This window comes from Mustela erminea, chromosome X (genome assembly GCF_009829155.1).
Source record: "Mustela erminea isolate mMusErm1 chromosome X, mMusErm1.Pri, whole genome shotgun sequence".
NCBI classification, from domain to species: Eukaryota; Metazoa; Chordata; class Mammalia; order Carnivora; family Mustelidae; genus Mustela; species Mustela erminea.
Window position 1 is genome coordinate 46,705,511 of NC_045635.1, and position 18,092 is coordinate 46,723,602.

General features: G+C 41.3%; 1 protein-coding gene across 2 annotated transcripts in view; it reads right to left on the reverse strand.

The window, feature by feature from the left end:
• Positions 1-720: 720 nt before the first annotated feature.
• The window catches only part of FAM120C (family with sequence similarity 120C), a 137,622-nt gene continuing 120,250 nt past the window's right edge, over positions 721-18,092 (reverse strand). Inside the window, exons 11-16 of one of the 2 annotated variants that reach the window (XM_032329769.1) lie at positions 15,616-15,730; positions 15,026-15,235; positions 13,219-13,420; positions 9,370-9,508; positions 8,927-8,984; positions 721-5,574 (exon numbers count right to left, since the gene is read on the reverse strand). In XM_032329769.1, coding sequence (XP_032185660.1) covers positions 5,320-5,574; positions 8,927-8,984; positions 9,370-9,508; positions 13,219-13,420; positions 15,026-15,235; positions 15,616-15,730 — 979 coding nt within the window. In that variant the 3' untranslated portion in view covers positions 721-5,319. The remainder of the gene's footprint in view (positions 5,575-8,926; positions 8,985-9,369; positions 9,509-13,218; positions 13,421-15,025; positions 15,236-15,615; positions 15,731-18,092) is intronic. The other variant, XM_032329771.1, reaches the window with a different exon arrangement.

Here is an 18,092-nt window from a genome sequence, read left to right on the forward strand (position 1 = left end):
GGACCTGATTATGAAGAGACCATGAAATTGGGGGTACAGCATGTTAGGAGAGATTACTCTGGAAGCTGATATACATAGTGGATTAAAGCAGTGGTTCTTAATGTCTCTTGAGTCATAGCCTTCTTTAAGAACCTGGAAAAAAAAAGCCACTGGCCCTTTCATTGGGCAAAGGTACATAATGCTTAAACATGAAATGTTGCTTATAATTTCCCAGTTAGGCATAAGACAGGGGAGCAGCTACAATAGTCCAGGTGAGCCATAAAGAGGCCTGAGCTAAGCCACAGGAGCTCAGACAAAAAGGAGACAGATATGAGAAACAGAAGGCTGGCGGAGTATTATCAACAGATCTTGTCACGAGCTGGATTTCAGAAATGAGGGAAAGCCCTGAGTCTAGGAGAACTCCCGGGTTGGTTTGTGATTTCGACCACTGAGTGGAAGGTGGTGGTGCTCACAGAGAGGAGGAGGCTTCAGAAGAGAAGATAGGCTCAGTCTGGGAAATGTCAAGTCAAAAGTGCCTTTAGAACATCCACATAAAAAAGTTCAGTAGGAAGCTAAATATACCCTTCCTTTTGATGATTCTTGTCGTGTTTCTCTTGCCCTGATATTCACCTACAAAGAGGCTCCTAAATCTCTGTGCAACATTTTCTGAATTGAGATAACCCCCACTTGCAGAAAGGGATCCAGGAATGGGAGAAGAAATTAAACTTCACACACCCCAAATTATTTCACATTTTTTTACTAAAAGAATAGACTTTTATTAAGCACTGTAAGTTTCTTTCCATCAGCATTAACAGAACAACAGACCAATTTCCATCACAGAACAACTCCTGAGACATTTTCATTCCTTTCTGAAACACGTCCAGAAATTCCTGCAGTTTTCCCTAAGAAGCATCCATTCAAACTTACATTAATAGACTATGGAGCTTTTGTGGTGAGGTGGGCCAAAAAGGCAGGGAATTTGGAATCTGGGAGTGGGAAAGAGAAATACGTATTATCCATCCACTAAACACACTGTCAAGAGCACAGGAGAAGAGATATTAACACAGGAAAAAACAATGAAAGAATTTACTTTGTCAATAACATCATTTATTAGGGAGCACTAAAAATCATTGACTCCTTGCAGTTAAAGTTTCTTTAACCTAGTATGTTATTCTAAAAATAGAAGAGAATAGAATAAAATAAAAGGAGGGGAAGTGTCTTGGGGGGAAGTAACTAAAATGAAATCATCAGATTTGGCAGGGTTATGAGAGATTAATCAGAAATATTTAATTTGCTTCATTTACATGAAAATTCACTAGTCATTAGTTACTACCAACACAGACAAAAAGAGCTATAAAAGTACAACGGCAATGTCAAAAGCTGAAATGGGCACCGTAGCACAGGGGGTATTTTATTTTGCTTTTAACTTGGAAAAGATGATTTTGTAAAAAAAAGAAAAAAAATGAAGTTATCTTTTGAGAACATCAAAACAACCTTTGACAATATTGAAGGGAATCAGCAATAATAAGGGAATAAGTGCACTGAGCTCTACCTGCCCCAGCAGACTACTGCAATAAAGCCAAGGGAAAGAGAATAGAAAGTCAAATTAAAGATGCCAAAGTCACGAGAGGGAGAAAATATAGAGTGACATACCATGGAACAGTGAAAACTTACCCCCTGCCCCAAAACCCCAAGCATATTTAGGAAATATGCAACAGGAAGTGAACAAGTATAACGATTAAACCTTAGTAGAAGTCTACTAGCTACTTTAAACTGTGGTCTACTTGTATTGTCATTTCAAAGGAGAGGGGGTCTTAGAGACTGAAAGGGTATCACTGACATGCCCACTGAGCCAAGGTTCCAACGGACTGGATCACTATAACCAAAGAGTTACTTCCACATTCTCTCTACCCTACATAAGCATTCCTCCCCCCACCCCCCAACCCCACCTTAACCACCCTCCCTAATGCCTTGTAATGCCTTGTCTGGCTGTTTTTCTCTCTGATCAAAAGAAGCTAATGTGACTTGGCCAATCAATAATGCCAGAAAATCAAGATGGAGACTAAAATCAAATGTCACTGGCAGTGCCAGTGCCATTTCTTGGGCTTTAAAGTCTACCCAAAGTCCTCCTGGCTCAGAATGAAAATGATGCAAGTGAGCAAAAGTTTGCTGGGCCACTGAATAAGGATGGGAGTTATAGGCTGACCCCAAGACATACCAGCAGAAATCAAGAACTGCAGGTCCTTGGGAATCAGTGGCTATATACAACCAGGGTGCTTTTGCCTGTGTCCCTACAAGGTCAAGGGGTCGTCATCTCTGGGGGTACCTGTATGACTTTGTTCAAGAGAAGCCACACACATCATAGTAAGAAATGGAACCTCAAGTAGAGGATGACAGTCTCTCCAAGTGGTACTCGCAGCAAAGAACAGACCCACCTTCCCCAATTTGTCCTCAGATAAGAACAAGTTCATCTTTCAGTAATGAACCTGAGCTTTTCTGGCTTTTAAGCTGCGTATTTTGGCAGAAAATTTAAATTCAGGAATGTGGCCCCTTTTGGTTCTTTCTTATAACCTTCCAAACCCTGAAGTCCAAATAAAAATCAAGGTTGGAAGTGAGCCACTTACTTTACCCTGGGCCAGGCTAGGAGAAAGCAGAGATGTGTAAGGGAGAGAAGCAAGCCTTTTGGCAAACTGAAATCATCCCTGTCAAAGCAGCAATCTTACTTCTCACAGTGAATGCCTACAAAATAAGAAATTTTCTTAAGGCTGTGAGATTTAACAATACTGTCACTTGATTGTGTCAAATAGATTCAAGATGCACAGAAACAGCACCCGAAGAAAATACCTTTCCATAGAACTCCAAGTACTTCCTATTAGAAAATGGTGCCTACATACTTAATTTAACTCAGCTCAGTAATTCTAGTCATTTTTAGAGTTTCGAGGATTCCTCCATCTGTGGCTCCAGAAACTTCCAAGCCACCTAAGCTCATTACCAAATTCCGATTTTGCTGGACACAATCATCCTACCCTTCAAGACTTTTGTGAAAGGCTGGGCAGGTCCACGAGAAGAAGAGGGCCCAAATTAAGGGAGCAAATTCCAAAGAGGAGGTCTCTGTACACTTTGTTCCTGGTTATATCTTGCTAGGTGTGCACTCTTGTCATCTTGCTTTGGTTTATGTAAGAAGTATCTGGGCAGGGGGAGAGGAATTCTAGGGCTCCCTCCCCCTACAAGCTGTGGGTTCTTTTAAACTGGGCCAGACTAGGATTAAACAGTCTGAGACTGTTTCTGGTCTCGTATGATGCACTCATTATAAGTGGGCAGTGAGCAAACAGCCTTGCGGTTGTCTGGAAAAAAAATCACCAAGGACCTACTGTGGGTTAACGTGCATGGGGTTTTTCAAAAAGAGAGAGAAACCCTGCTAGAAGTCTAGTCAGTTGAATTCCTGTAGAAATGGTACTTCTTGGGCAAGAATATCACAAAGCCCAAAAGGAGATGTGTAAGGCTGGAAGCCTCAGTTCCTGAATGAAGACACAATGCTAATCTGTTGTAAGCCATGCTCCCTTCCCTCATACTGAAGCTGCTGAGAAGGGAAACTGGAAATGCAAGGTTGTCTCGAGAGTATCTTCCGCAAGGAAGAACAACTTTTTTTGTCCTGGACAGATTCTGGCCTCCTCAGGGCCTAGGAGCTTTCCAGAATGCCCCTAAAGACCTGGGCCAGAGTCCTCTGAAGTCTTCCTTGCAAAGCAAATGAAAAGATCCAGTAGTCAAAACATCAATGAACAAATAAAACAATCTAGGCATGTAAAATCCAAGTGTCGATCTCCTCACACTTCCCTACCCATCTTTCCAATGCTAGTCTTCTCTTCTTCAAGGATTCATGGCAATCAATTCTAGCCTGAGGCCAGTTTGACCCAGGAGTTCCAGATGAGGTTTCCTCCAAATTGGCTGCAAGCCCTGGTAATCACCTCCCATCACCTTTCTCTCTCTGAACGTGGCTATTCTGGCCAAAGGAAAGGCTTGAATCTTCCCCCATGCCATTCCAACCTCCCTGCACTCACTCTATAGGATGTGAGGGCTCTGTTCAAGATTAAACTTTTGACAACCCAACTATTTGTTGTTCTGAGCAGGCAATCTCTGGAAAGTACTTTTTGTCTGCTTTAGAGAAGCCCATCTTCTCGTAACTGATGGGCTGTGACTCAGTAAGGATTTTTAAGTGTGGTCTTTTGAAACCCACCACTCCCTAGCAGTGGAAGCATTTCTGGGAAATTCAGTAAATCCTCTGATACATCACCATGTATGTAATGTATGTGTGCATGTGTGTACGCACACACACATATATTTATATATATAAAATATGTATAGATAAATAGATCTGTCTCTTTTATATAAAGGGTATGTGTATGCATATAGATACACCCATTCATATATACATCCATCCACACACCCATACACACACACACACACACACACACACACACACACACACACATGCATGCACTGTCTTTTCAGTTCCCTTTCGTACTCAGTTTTAATACATTGATTCCCACCCTTTTAGGGTGTGGGCAGCAAGGAGTGGGTGAACTGCGCCACATCTTCTATTTTACAAACAATGCATTAGTTCAGAGGCAGGAAAAATCTGCCCAGTACTTTTCCGACTCACTAGAATCCCCCAGTACAAAGGCCATTGGTAGTTTTTTTTTTTTTAAGTGTATAAAATAAAAAATAGAATAAAATAAAATAACCAATACTATTTCACTTCCCTGAAAACATTTACCTATCTGATTGTCAGGCCAGAGTTAGAGGCGGTGGTACAAAATCCTGGGTTAGGTGAATGGGGAGAAAGAGTGAGAGGAGGGTACAGATTATATACCAAGGTCACACTACTTCACAGAGGAAAATACAAGTTAGGAGGCCACAGATGGTAGTCCCTACCCCTACCATCCATGGGTTTTGTAAATGAGTAACGTGACGAAGACTCAGAAAACCAAGGCTGGAACTTTTCTATAGGGCCTTACGTGATGACACCAGATTTCTGACAGACACTGCCTTACTACACTCCCAGGGGAGGCAAAGAGAATATTGGCACTTCATATTCAATTTGAGAATAGGAGCTAGTGCTGCGGCCATTCATCTCTGGCCAGAGCTTCCCCAGAAGCTGACCACTAAGTCTGGAGGTCCAGAAAAAGACAGGGAATGGAAAAAGATGAATACAATAGGACATCCCAAGAAATCCTGGGTAAATCTAGGGTAAGCATTCATGTCCTCCTCTAACTTGGGCCTACAATCAGAAAAGTATAGGTTTTCCTCTCTTCCTGATCTGCTGAAGCCATCTTCTGCTCGTTACCCTTCCTTCTGCTGTGCCACAGTTCCTAGCTTTTGCTCTCGCAAGCGGCTCTTCTCCCCATTCTTCGCAGGGAAGTAGCGGTTACCATTATTACACATGTTGTTGTCTCTGGGTAAGGCACACTGGGATGAAGCTGGAAGGTGATGATCACTCTTCTCTTCTTTGACTGATGTGCCACTGTTTCCATTTACCTGTGAGTGGGACCGACCCTGATGAGGCTCCAGCGATTTAGAAACTCCATCAGAAGTGCCCTGTCAAACCATAAGAGACTCTTAATCTCACAAAACAAACTGAGGGTTGCCGGGGGAGCGGGATAGGGAGAAGGTGGTTGGGTTATGGACATTGGGGGGAGGTATGTGCTATGATGAGTGCTGTGAAGTGTAAACCTGGTGATTCACAACCTGTATCCCTGGGGCCAATAATACATTACATGTTAATAAAAAAATTTTAAAAATTATAAAAAAAAATTCTTGGAAGCCAAGCATTCAGCTCTGCAAGGACTCCCAAGACCATGATTTGTTGTCAAGGCAGCAGAGCCCAAGAGATTGCCTTTGATACCTGACACACCTGACATTTGACAATATTAGAGATAATAATAATGTCTGCTGATATAAAAGTATTTAAGGTTAACATCCAAGAAAATAAAATAATTCTCCCATGGGAAAAAGAAAAGAAAAAGAAGTGCCCTGTCAAAGATGGAGTCAGTGGAATTGGTAATTACCCACACTGGCTGACACTTCCCAAACATGTTCCTAAGCTGCCTCCAGAAGCGGCTTCAGTTCTTCAAAGCTTGTTACCACCTAATAGTACACCCCGATGACTGTCCTGAGAACTTAGGGTGACAATAGATGGATTTGACTGAAATTCAATGGCCATGACAACCATGCAATAATGACACAGCTGTCATTTATAAAGCTTTACGGTATCTTTTTCTAAAAAGATACTACTATACTACTACAAAATGTTGTTCAAGAACCTGGAAAAAAAGATGAAACAAGTAAAAATCTGCACAATGGATGGAATTAGCCACCTGAGGGAGTTAACAAAGATATCAAAACATTACCAGTAAGTGACTTAAGAATCTGAAAATACACAATACTCCAGTGGCCTAAGAATAATCTCAAGAGGACAGGACTATAGGGGCAGCTGGCTGGCTCAGTTGGTGGAGCATGTGACTCTTGATTTTGGGGTTGTGAATCCAAGCCCCATGTTGGGTACAGAGATCACTAAAAAAAATTTTAAAAGACTTGAGAAAAATAAAGAACATAGGACTATAATGTAAGCAGATTAAATAAGCTGGACAATGATCTCATACTCTGAAGAAAGGGTGGCTGAATAGAAAAAGGAGAGTCATCATGGCCCTCAGCAGCAGCTCTGTGCAGGAACCATGCCTCAGTTAAAAACAAAGTTAACATGAGAATTTCCTTGGCCAGGCTACCTCTGGAGTAGGTAACAGTATCCCCAGTAATCTTCACAAAGAGAAACTTAAGATCATCTACCATCCCTACTTCTTCCCTTAGTTTCTTCAACTGTAAAATATAATAATAGTATCTGTTTTTTAAATTCCTATAAGGACTCAGTGAGACACTCTATGTAAAGCACTTAGAACATGTTGTGCCTGGCACACTGTACAAACTCAGTAAATTCTAGCTAATACTTTTGTCTGATTCCAAGTCTCCTAGCAAACTTCCAATACCATGGTTTCCCTTGCAGCTTACACTTAAAGAAAGCAAGCTCTGGTAGAAATGGTTAAGAGCATATGCACTAGCGTCAGCCAGACCTAAGTCTGAATCTTGTCTCTACCAATCAGAGCTGTTATACTGCAGGGGAATCAGGACAGCAACAGGCTTTGGAATCAGCTCAGGCTGGAAGGGCAACGCTGATATTGACTTGATGGATAATTTGGGGCAAGATGTTTCATCCCTCTGAGCCTCAGTTTCAAATGGAGAATAATAAACACCTCACAAGTTTTTATTATAAGAGTGACCAGAAAAGAGTAACTGTACAATATATCACAATACTTACTGCAGAAAGTACTTGATTGAGACAAAGTGCTGTAAATTCATACCTTTCACAAGATCTTTCACAGATCTTTCAGTATCTTTCACTCCCTCCCTTCTCCCCAGTGCCACTCTTTCAGTCATATCCACATAGCTATTTCTGTGATCTTAATTAATGTGAGTCAACCCCTGAGAGAGAGAGAGAGATCTACTCTTACTGTACAAAAAAAAAAATCAGGTTTTTCAGACTGTATACCTAATGATCAGACCCTGAATCATGGTTAGTTAATCAAGGCTGTATTACCTTATGGGAGCCTGTCTGAATGACCAGTTTTCCTTCTAGGTATAATCCCTTATATCTTACTGAACAGCTTCTGGAAAAAGTTGAGAAGCTCTAGAAAAATCTCAAAGTTCTTGCTCTCTGACTTGTGTGGAGGACTTACCATTCTAGCTCCATTTTTTTTAAATTTTTTCAATTTATTTATTTTCAGAAAAACAGTATTCATTATTTTTTCACCACACCCAGTTCCATTTTTAGCTCAAAATAACATTAAAGCAAATACCTATCTTTGAGAAAGCATTAGACAATGGGGATTAACTGGATGCAGTGAGGGCTGGCTGTATACAGGAGAGCTAATTCGGGACTGAGAACCTATGTCAAAGCTGCTTTGCAATATGGTCTCATCAGTGACCCTTGGGAGGATTAGAAACTGCATGTAAAATGTCTAGTAGAGGGCTTGGTAGAAAGGGGGCATTCAAGAAAACAATAGCTCCTAGGGCGCCTGCGAGGCTCAGTCGGTTAAGTGACAGACTCTTGATTTCAGCTTAGGTCATGATCTCAGGGTTGTGAGGTCGAGCCCTGCAATGGGCTCCGCGTTGGACATGGAACCTGCTTAAGAATCTCTCTCTCCCTCTCCTCTCCCTTGGCCTCACCCCCACCCTGCTCATGAGTACTCTCTAAATAAATGAAAGAAAAGAAAGAAAGAAAAAGGAAGGAAGAAAGAAATGATAGCTGCTATACTAGGAGGAGCCCAGCAGGCTGAGTCCAATACAAGATTCTGGTTCAATAAAGATTAGGTTCTTCATGTCTGGGGAGAGGGGCATGTCTAATGAAGACCAGTGGAAACTGTGATATAATTCAAGGTGTACCTTAGAGGAAAGTTTAAGACCATTTTGAGCCATTAAGAATAAACAAAATGGCAACATCTCCTTCCTTCTCATATTCAGCAAAGGCTGAAGTCCAATTCTCTAAGCATCTCTACTCAGAAAGCTCGAGCAGCTGGAAATCCCACTGTTAACTTCACTCTGGCCCTTTTGTGGCTGCATGTAGCACATACTATGGTAGGTACAGGTGTTCAGGACACAGGACCTGGTTTCTCTCCTGTGGTCTCATTCAGAGGAAAGAATGACACTCTGCAGCATTGCGTGAACAGCCTGGGCAGGCTAACCCTCACTAGACCCTCACTAGAGCAAAAGAAAGAACTCAAATGCTGGGAGAAGCCCCGAAAACACAGTTTTCCATGCCTGATCTGATCTTTTGCAAGTTAGGTGAAAAGACAAGAGGTATCAAACAGAAGCTAAATAATCTCAAAACAGGGCTTACTTGTCTGTTTCCTTTTTTATGTCCTTTGGATCCTCTACCAGTCTGTTCTTTTCCATGCCTGTAGAAAGTGAGGGGAAAAGTGATCCTGAGGAATACACAGAGTCCATACCCACATTTTCACTTAGTTAACTACTCACCTCCTCTAGGAAGTTTGACTCCCTTAAGTTAGGTGCCCTTCCTCTGTGTTACCACTGTAAACCTTTATCTCTCTTATTTCTGTATTATACTAAATTGTTCTGTGTCCCATGTCCTCCTCTAGAGTAAAAACTTTTTCACTGAGGCTGGGAATATAGTGTGTGTTTGCTGAACTAAACTGAAAACTGGCTTTAAAAATAGAAAGTTAGTTAATACCTCTTACCTTAATAGAAGTATTCAGTAGTTGGGCATTTTCCCAATGGCACCTTGATTGACATTAGCTCATATCAACCTACTGGAATACATACCCTTTTCCTGGCCCACCGACAGAAACAACTTGCATGCCAAAAGAGCCTCGGCCCCTGGAGGACCTACTACCAGCCCACTGGCCCACAACCATCCCAGCAATCTCCAGTTTTCCTCCTTGGGGTGGGATTGGATGGAGACCTGGAAAGACAGGAAGAAGGGCAGTAATGAATGCTAAATGCAAGGTAGGGTAAGAGGTGGAACAAAAGATCCTACAGTGCCCCCTACTCTGCCTATTTCCATTTCTCTATGATAAAGACTCTGGGGGCGCCTGGGTGGCTCAGTTGGTTAAGTGTCTGCTCAGGTCATGATCCCAGGGTCCTGGGATAGAGCCCTGCATCGGGCTCCCTGCTCAGTGGGGAGTCTGCTTCTCCTTCTGCCTCTCCCATTCCTCCTGCTTGTGTTCTCTCTCTCGCTGTCTCTTTCTCTGTCAAATAGATAAGTAAAATCTTTAAAAAAAAAAAAGACTCTGTGATAACAACAAAGGTTCATGGTGGAAGTGAATTTAGGGAGGGGGGTTGAAGATCTGTAGGACATCCACTTTGGCAAGCTGGGTGTGGACGACACATTTTTCAGCTACAGAGCCTGGTTGGCACAGAGTAGGCATGCAATATTTGTTGAAAGAATGAATGTCCTAAAATCTAGTTAATAGAAAATTATATGCCAAAACCACTTTTATTTTCCTTTCTTTTTTCTCTTTATTAAAGTTTAGTTGACACACAATGTTACATTAGTTTCAGGTGTACAACACAGGGATTTGAAAACTATGGAGTTACGCTCTACTCACCGCAAGGGCAGCTACCATCTGTTGGCATACAATGCTATTACAATACCATTGACTAGATACGCTGTGCTTTTCATCCCTGTGACTTATTCATTCCATAACTGGAAGCCTGTACCTCCCACTCCCTTTCACCCATTCTGCCTAGCCCCCCATCTCCCTCCCCTGTGGCAACCATCAGTTTGTTCTCTAATTAAGAGTCTGATTCTGATTTTTATTTGTTTATTCATTTGGGCCAAATGATTTTTCTTTTTCTTTTAAGTTTATTCAAATTCTAGTTACTTAATATAAAGTGAACCCAAACAACTTCTGATTCAAATACATACCATGACACAGTGGAGGCTTAGCCAAACAACCAAACTAAATGGAAAATAATGAAACTAAACTGAAAGCAATTGATAATTAATAAGCAAGAATAGCAACAGCTGAAAACCAGAACTAATTTAAGACAAGATAGCATATCTCCTTAAAACAGGAAATTCCAACGCTGTATATACATATGAGCTTACCAGCACAATAGAGCTTTGTAATCTGGCACAAAAGGAAGCCTTCACAGAATAATTTTAATTTTAGTTTATGGAAAAAACATGAATGTTAATAATCCTTCGCTCACTTAGCAGGTCAGCAGTAAAGAGCGCTTCATTCATATGACAGTGGGAGTCTAAGGAACTAGGGTACTAGCTAGTCCTAAGAAGGCTAGAAAGACTTGCCTTTTTTTTTTTTTGGCATTTTATTTATTTATTTATTTATTCTTTCTTTTTCAGCTTTATTGAGGCAAAATTGACAAATAAAATTGTAAGACTGAAGGATACAATGTACTGACTTAAGTGTATGGGAGGGTCAGTGTCCTTAGAATTTCTCCATGGTTCGCTGGTTCCATCTGAGTCCAGGCAGATCCTGTTTGCTTTGAGTATGATTTTAGGTCACTTGAAGTTAATTTTTATTCTATACTAGCCTCATTACTTTGGGTACCCCAATGTTTATAGCAGCAATGGCCATGGTCGCCAAACTGTGGAAAGAACCAAGATGCCCTTCAACGGATGAATGGATAAGGAAAATGTGGTCCATATCCACTATGGAGTACTATGCTCCATCAGAAAGGACGAATACCCAACTTTTGTAGCAACATGGACGGGACTGGAAGAGATTATGCTGAGTGAAATAAGTCAAGCAGAGAGAGTTAATTATCATATGGTTTCATTATTGTGGAGCATAACAAACAGCATGGAGGACATGGGGAGTTAGAGAGAAGGGAGTTGGGAGAAATTGGAAGGGGAGGTGAGCCATGAGAGATTATGGACTCTGAAAAACAATCTGAGGGGTTTGAAGTGGCGGGGGGGGGGGGTGGGAGGTTGGGGGAACCAGGTGGTGGGTATTATAGAGGGTACGAAATGCATGGAGAACTGGGTGTGGTGAAAAAATAATGAATATTGTTATGCTGAAAATCCAAAAAAAAATCAATAAATGCAAAAACATTTTTTAAAAAATAAATAAATAAATAAAGTAAGATCATCTATAAATTAAAAAGAAGAAGAGATGGGGCCAAGGGCACAGGCCCACAAACTTGGGAAATAAGTGGGTCTTCATTTTCTGAAAGAGGAAGGAAGAAGAGAAGGGGACAGCGACATTTTAAGATGCATAAGAGGGACTTTAAGAAATTTCATTCATGCAACAAGTAGGTGTTAAGGGCCCAGGAAGTGCCAGGGCCTCTCCCAGGTGAGAAAACATCTGGTGAACAAAACAGAAGGAAATCTCTACCCTAGTGGAGCTTACACAGGTGAGTCTCCTTATTCTCGATAAAATGTGACAGGCTCAAAGATTGGGCTGGGAACTTAAGAAGATGACAAAGTAATGAGGCTAGAATAGAATAAAAATTAACTTCAAGTGACTTGCATTTGGGGGATCTTATTGTGGCCTTTCAGGAGGCAAGAGGCTCCTCATGAACCACCAGTAACTGGAGACCAGGCATCACTGGGAGCTGGGACAATGTAAAGGACCTCCTGAGAACTTAACCTTAATTAAGGCTATCTTCTGAGACACAATAAAATCAATGCACAAAAAATGAGAGCAACGATCTCTAAAGTCAGTTTCAAGGAATAGAATGAATGAATGGCCAGCTCCCTGGTTTATAACACTTGTTCATTAGCTGATTGAACAGAGCAGACATTCACACTGCTCATCTAAGTAGAGCCTTGAACTAAATATGCATACTGAAATTTATGAGCCTAAATTGTAGACAAACTTCAACTTCCAGCTTTATTTTTTTAAATGATGAGCAATAGACAACAAACATTTCCAACCACAGCAATGACACTCCCACCTGATCACAGAACCTTGATATTTCATGTCAAAATGTCCCTATTAAAATATTGTGCTTTGCCAAGGTTGTTTGAATTATTAGGATCACTATCTGAGCTACCTAAGCCTGACTGTCTATTCATCACTAAGCCACATCTCAGGTGTCACCATAATTTATACTTAGGTATGTCTGGGTATATGTGTGTCTATTTGTTTTCCCTACTAAACTGCAATCCCCTAGCGGGCACGGACTATAATTTATTTCTCTCTATGCTTCTGGAAATGTGTCATCTACCCCCAGAGCCAAAATGGGTACATCAGGTATGGTTGTCTGTAGACACTGGTCATTTACTCTTACCTCCCATTTGGTCTTTCTGGAAGCTCCTATGTACATCTGCCTATGGGGAATGAGTGAGCTAACTGGCAACTATGGTGATCCAGTTCACTTGAGATATAGTTCTCAGAAGTAATAAAGTACCTCCTGGTTTCTACATCAGCTACTTTGTGAGTTTAGCTGGTGACAGTCAAATCCTCAGGGACCAACTACCTCTATGGAGCATGGTCTGGGAAGTCAGTGGACTTCCTAGGCTACATCTAGGCCACACCTCTGTCAATAAACTCCTCTTCAAACTACCACAGCACAGCACAGAAGGTAAATTAGATAATACATATATTAAAAAAACCCTGCTGATTCAGTATCTGGCAATAATTACTAGATAGACTACTATGAAACAGACTGAGAATGACAAATACCTCATTTTTAGGTACTGACCCGCAAATCCCCGGCTCCGTCCTTGAGGGGGAGGAGGCATTGAGCCCATGGCTCGGGAATAAAGTGAAACAGGGTAGAGAGAGGGCACCATGGGAGGCACAAAAGTAGGTGATGGAAGTAGAGCAGAAGGTGGTGGATGGTTCATGTTGACTCCTTCAAGGATACTCTGTCTCATCTTTTCCACTTTGGTTGCCAGGTCAGCCTTCAAAGGAAGAACAGAATTAATAATAGCAACCGCCATTTTTAAAAAAGATTTATTTATTTATTTTAGAGAGAGATGGGGTGGGGGGGTGGGGCAGAGGGAGACAGAGAGAAACCCATGCCAACTCCACACTGAATGTGGAGCCGGATGAGGGCTTGATCTCACAACCCGGAGATCACGACCTGAACCAAAGCCAAGAGTCGGATTAAACCAACTGTGCCACATAGACACCCCTAAAGCTGCCATTTTTTAAGTTCTATGTTTCAGGTATAGTCCTGGGCATTCTAGTTACAGTTTCACAAATCCATTGCCATTAAGAGAACTGAGGCCTGGGCTAAATGGCTCAAGGAGCCATACCCAGGAAAACCTGCCTGGCACTTTTTACATGACACCAAATGATCATATTAGCTCTGGCCAAGGGATTATTAAGGCACAGTGACTACGTCAAGGAAGACAAATATAACCATAAGTATTTACTGATGGTCTACCACACAACCAGAAATACGCTAGGTTATTTTTTAAGGGGGAAATAAGTGGGTCTAATTAGATGAACGAGAGAATAAAACCTGACATATGCCAAGCTTTTTAACCTTTTCCTCCATACCCAGGATCAGAGACCATGACCTCTGTCTAGGATTAGTCCATGCCTCTAGGCCAGAGGTCAGCAAACCAGTTCTGAAAAGGGCCAGATAGGATTTGCAGGCCAAACTGTCTCTGTCACAACTATACAACTCGGCTATTGTCGGGGGAAAGCAGTTGTAGACAATACATAAATGAATGAATGTGGCTGTGTTCCAATAAAACTTGACTGGAATAAAAATTCCAAGTTTTGCATTTTGAGGTAGTTTGACGACTCCTGTTCTAGTCCCTAAGCTCATTCTGCCCAAATGGATAAAGAAGTAAGGGTGCCTTTCCTCATCTTTCTTAAGGTTTCACCGTAAAAAATCCCCTGCTTCTACTCTGTCATCTACTTTACCACCCTCTTCTAGTTCCAAACATAGTTCCTTTACAAAAGAGGGAGTTGGGGGAAATTGGAGGGGGAGATGAACCATGAGAGACTGTTGACTCTGAAAAACAATCTGAGGGTTTTGGAGGAGTTGGGGTTGGGAGGTTGGGTGAACCTGGTGGTGTGTATTATGGAGGGCACGTATTGCATGGAGCACTGGGTGTGGTGCATAAACAATGAGTTCTGGGACACTGAAAAGAAATTAAAAAAATAAAAATTTTAAAAAGATATCATCACTTGCAAAAGTATATAACAGGGTTTTTTTTTTTTGTATTTTGCAAATAAGGGAAATGAAATTCTAAGAATTTCAGGAAAGGCATATAGTGTATCTGAGTATTCTATGGGCAAGAAATATTCAGTAAGAAAATATAAAAATTTGAAGTTCATAAAAAATACTTTCCAACATACGATTTTAGAGCATGTACATATCAGACTCTGAGCCTTTGGGCTGATCCTTGACCAAGTGCGGTTAATGGCAGATATATTCTCCCACTTTTCCTACCTCCCCCTCTAATGTCTGTGCTCCCTTCCACCCTCTGCCAATTTATCCCCACGGCAGATCAGAGATGGCCCTTAGCAGCTGCCTAACTTGCTGGTACCTGGCCATCACAGAGCTCAATCAAGGATACTCGCTCTCGGCCCGCTTTAATTAACTTGCTCTGGAACAGCTTGCCATCGAAGTAAATCCAGGGACAGCAGTGCTCCCATGGGACTGGCTGGCCACAGGCATCATTAGCAAACAGAGCTGTGTCGACCCCACTCATGAAGAGGGCAGCAAGCTGGATCCCTCGGGCATCCAGTTTTTCAATCTGAAACCACCACAGACGAAAAACTACTATTAAAAACTTATTGTTATTGGTTACATTTACTCTTGTCCCCATTGTGTTTATTATTCTAATTAAAGTTGAACATGTTGGCTTTTAATTACAGACATCTGAGTTCACTAGTAGCTTCAATCCATGACATTCCAGGAGACTGAAAGACACTCATTACCCGCTCCCCCCAAAAGACATCAACTTTAAAACTTTAAAAAGACACCACCTTGAGATACCTTTTTTTGGCCTGTCAATTTATGAAAAAATTTAAAAATTAAAGACAAAAAAGAACACCCAAAGCTGATGAGGAAAGACCAAAAGGAAAGCTGTGAGCTCATAGAGGAAAGAATTTAAGTGAGGGAAGATCAAATCACCTTGAGTTCTTGAAGCTGATCAGGTTCATAAAGCTGGGTAGATACTGCCTGAGCAAGGAAAGTGTCAAGCTCATGGCGATGCAGGATTCGGCCACCAGGCCACTGAACCATGTACCTAGAAAATAAAAGCATCATTATTGAGCCACAAAAGCTCATTTATTCATTTCATAAACATTTTTACTAAGCTAAGAACCTATCATGGACCAGACTCTAGACTAGGTTCTTTATTCCAAAAGAATAAAGTAAAAGCATCTCTGCCTCTGGTTGCTTGCAGTCTGAGTGGTAGAGGAGATAGGCACATTCATCAACAATGACAGGAGAGTGTTAAGTACCAAGATAGAAGAATGCCCAGGGTGCTACACAAGCACAGAAGACAGCGAGTCTGGAAAAGTGAGAGAGGGAATCCTGAAAAAAAGTCAGTAGGAGCTGGGTTTCAAAGGGCCTGTGGAAATAAGTAAAACAAAATGGGGAGAAAGGATGTCCTAGGTTGAGCAAATAGTACATGTGAAGGCACATAGTTGTAGAGTTCAGGATGATACAGCAGGTTCCATAATGCTGGAGCTTAGCAGGTTTGCAGTGACAGAAGGCAGGATTAGAAAGTAGGCCAGACTATGGAAACCAGTATGGAGGTTCCTCAAATAATTAAGAATAGAACTACCATATAACTGAGCAATCCCACCTCTGGGAATATGTCCAGAAGAAATGAAAACACTAGCTCAAAAAGAAATCTGCAACCCCCATGTTCACTGCAGCATTATTTATAATAGCCAGACATGGAAATTAACTAGGTGACCACTGATGGATGAGTGGATAAAGTAGTTGTGGTAATATATGCAAATATAACAGAATATTATTCGACCATAAAAAATGAAGAAATCCTACCATTAGCAATAATATGGAGGAAACTTGAAGGTATTATGCTAAGTGAAATAAGTCAGACAGAGAAAGACAAATAGTATATGATTTCACTTATATGTGAAATCTTAAAAAAACTGAACTCCTAGAAAAAAAGATCAGAGTTGTGGTGACCAAAGGTGAGGGGATGCTGGGGGAAGGACGGGGGAAGGACGGGTTGAGGGAAGGTGGTCAGAAGGTACAAACTTCCAGTTATAAGATAAATGAGTACTAGAGATAAGGTACATAATGACTATAGTTAACACTGTTGTGTGGTATATAGGAAAGTTAAGACAGTAGCTCCTAAGAACTCTCATCAGCAAGAGAAATTTTTTCTTTTTCTTTGTATCTATAGGAGATGATGGATATGAACTAAACCTATTGTGGTAATCATTTCACAATACATGTAAATGAAACCATCATGCTTGTACTCCTTAAACTTATACAGTGATGTGTATCAATTTTTTCTCAGTAAAACTAAAAAAGAAAAAAAAAAGGCGGGATCATTTAGTGTCTCAAAAAACAAAATTAAGGAATTTGGGCCTTGGTTCTGAAAATGTAAGAAGACACTTAAGGATTATCAGCAGGACAGTGATAGTGACTGACTCATAGGGCAAGAGACAAGAGGCATGGGTACTAGTTGGGAGGCAACTATAGCAACATGTGGCCGAAGAGTTATGAACAAAAGCACTGGCCCGGGGATGGAGAGGACCAGGGGACGAACATAAGAGCTACTAAGGAGATAAATCCATAGGATTTGGTCATGCATGTTATGGAAAGGGGGTAAAGAAAAAAGAGGAGTCTAAGATACCTAGAATTCTGGCTTGGGCAGATGCCTAGATGATGGGGCCATTCCCCAAGTCAGGAAATTCACTAATTAAAAGAAGTAAGTACTCATTGATGAGTATTTGACCTGAACTTCATGAACTGAGTATGTTTTAATGTTCTAAGCACAGAAAATGCAGAAAGAGGAAGAGAAAAACAAAAAAAAATACATCTATGTCTTTGTCCATAGCTTCCTGAAGACCCACAAGACAATGATGATTCACATTTATTGCAGCTGTGTGAGAAAGCTGGCATTTAAAGCAAAGGCTGGTCTCTTCTGAGTGGCTCATGGAATGAATTCCTGGGGACTCTGATCCCATTACTACTACTAGGAGGCAGTATGGCACCCTGAAAAGAGCCTGGGCTCTGCAGCCAGGCACCCCACCTTTGAATCTCTAACCTGCTGTTTCCTCACCCAGAATGATCACAACAGCCCAGAGAGTCCTCCTGCCACTACTCTTTCTTCAAGCGCAACTGTCATTTCCCTGAACTCAAGGGTATTTCTGGGACTACAGGACATGCTGACAAGTTCTGTTGCTTCTTTACAAACGAAGTTCTAAATGACTGGGCTTTCCAGGAGGTATCCTCCTGGGCCACAAATAAAGAACAATTTCTACCCTCTTCCCTGTCCACATGTTCTCCCTTTAGAAAATGTATTTATATCTTATAATCTATTTTACATTTAAAAAAAAATATTTTATTCATTTATGAGAGAGAGTGAGCACAAGGTCAGGGAGGAGCAGAGGAAGAGGGAGAAG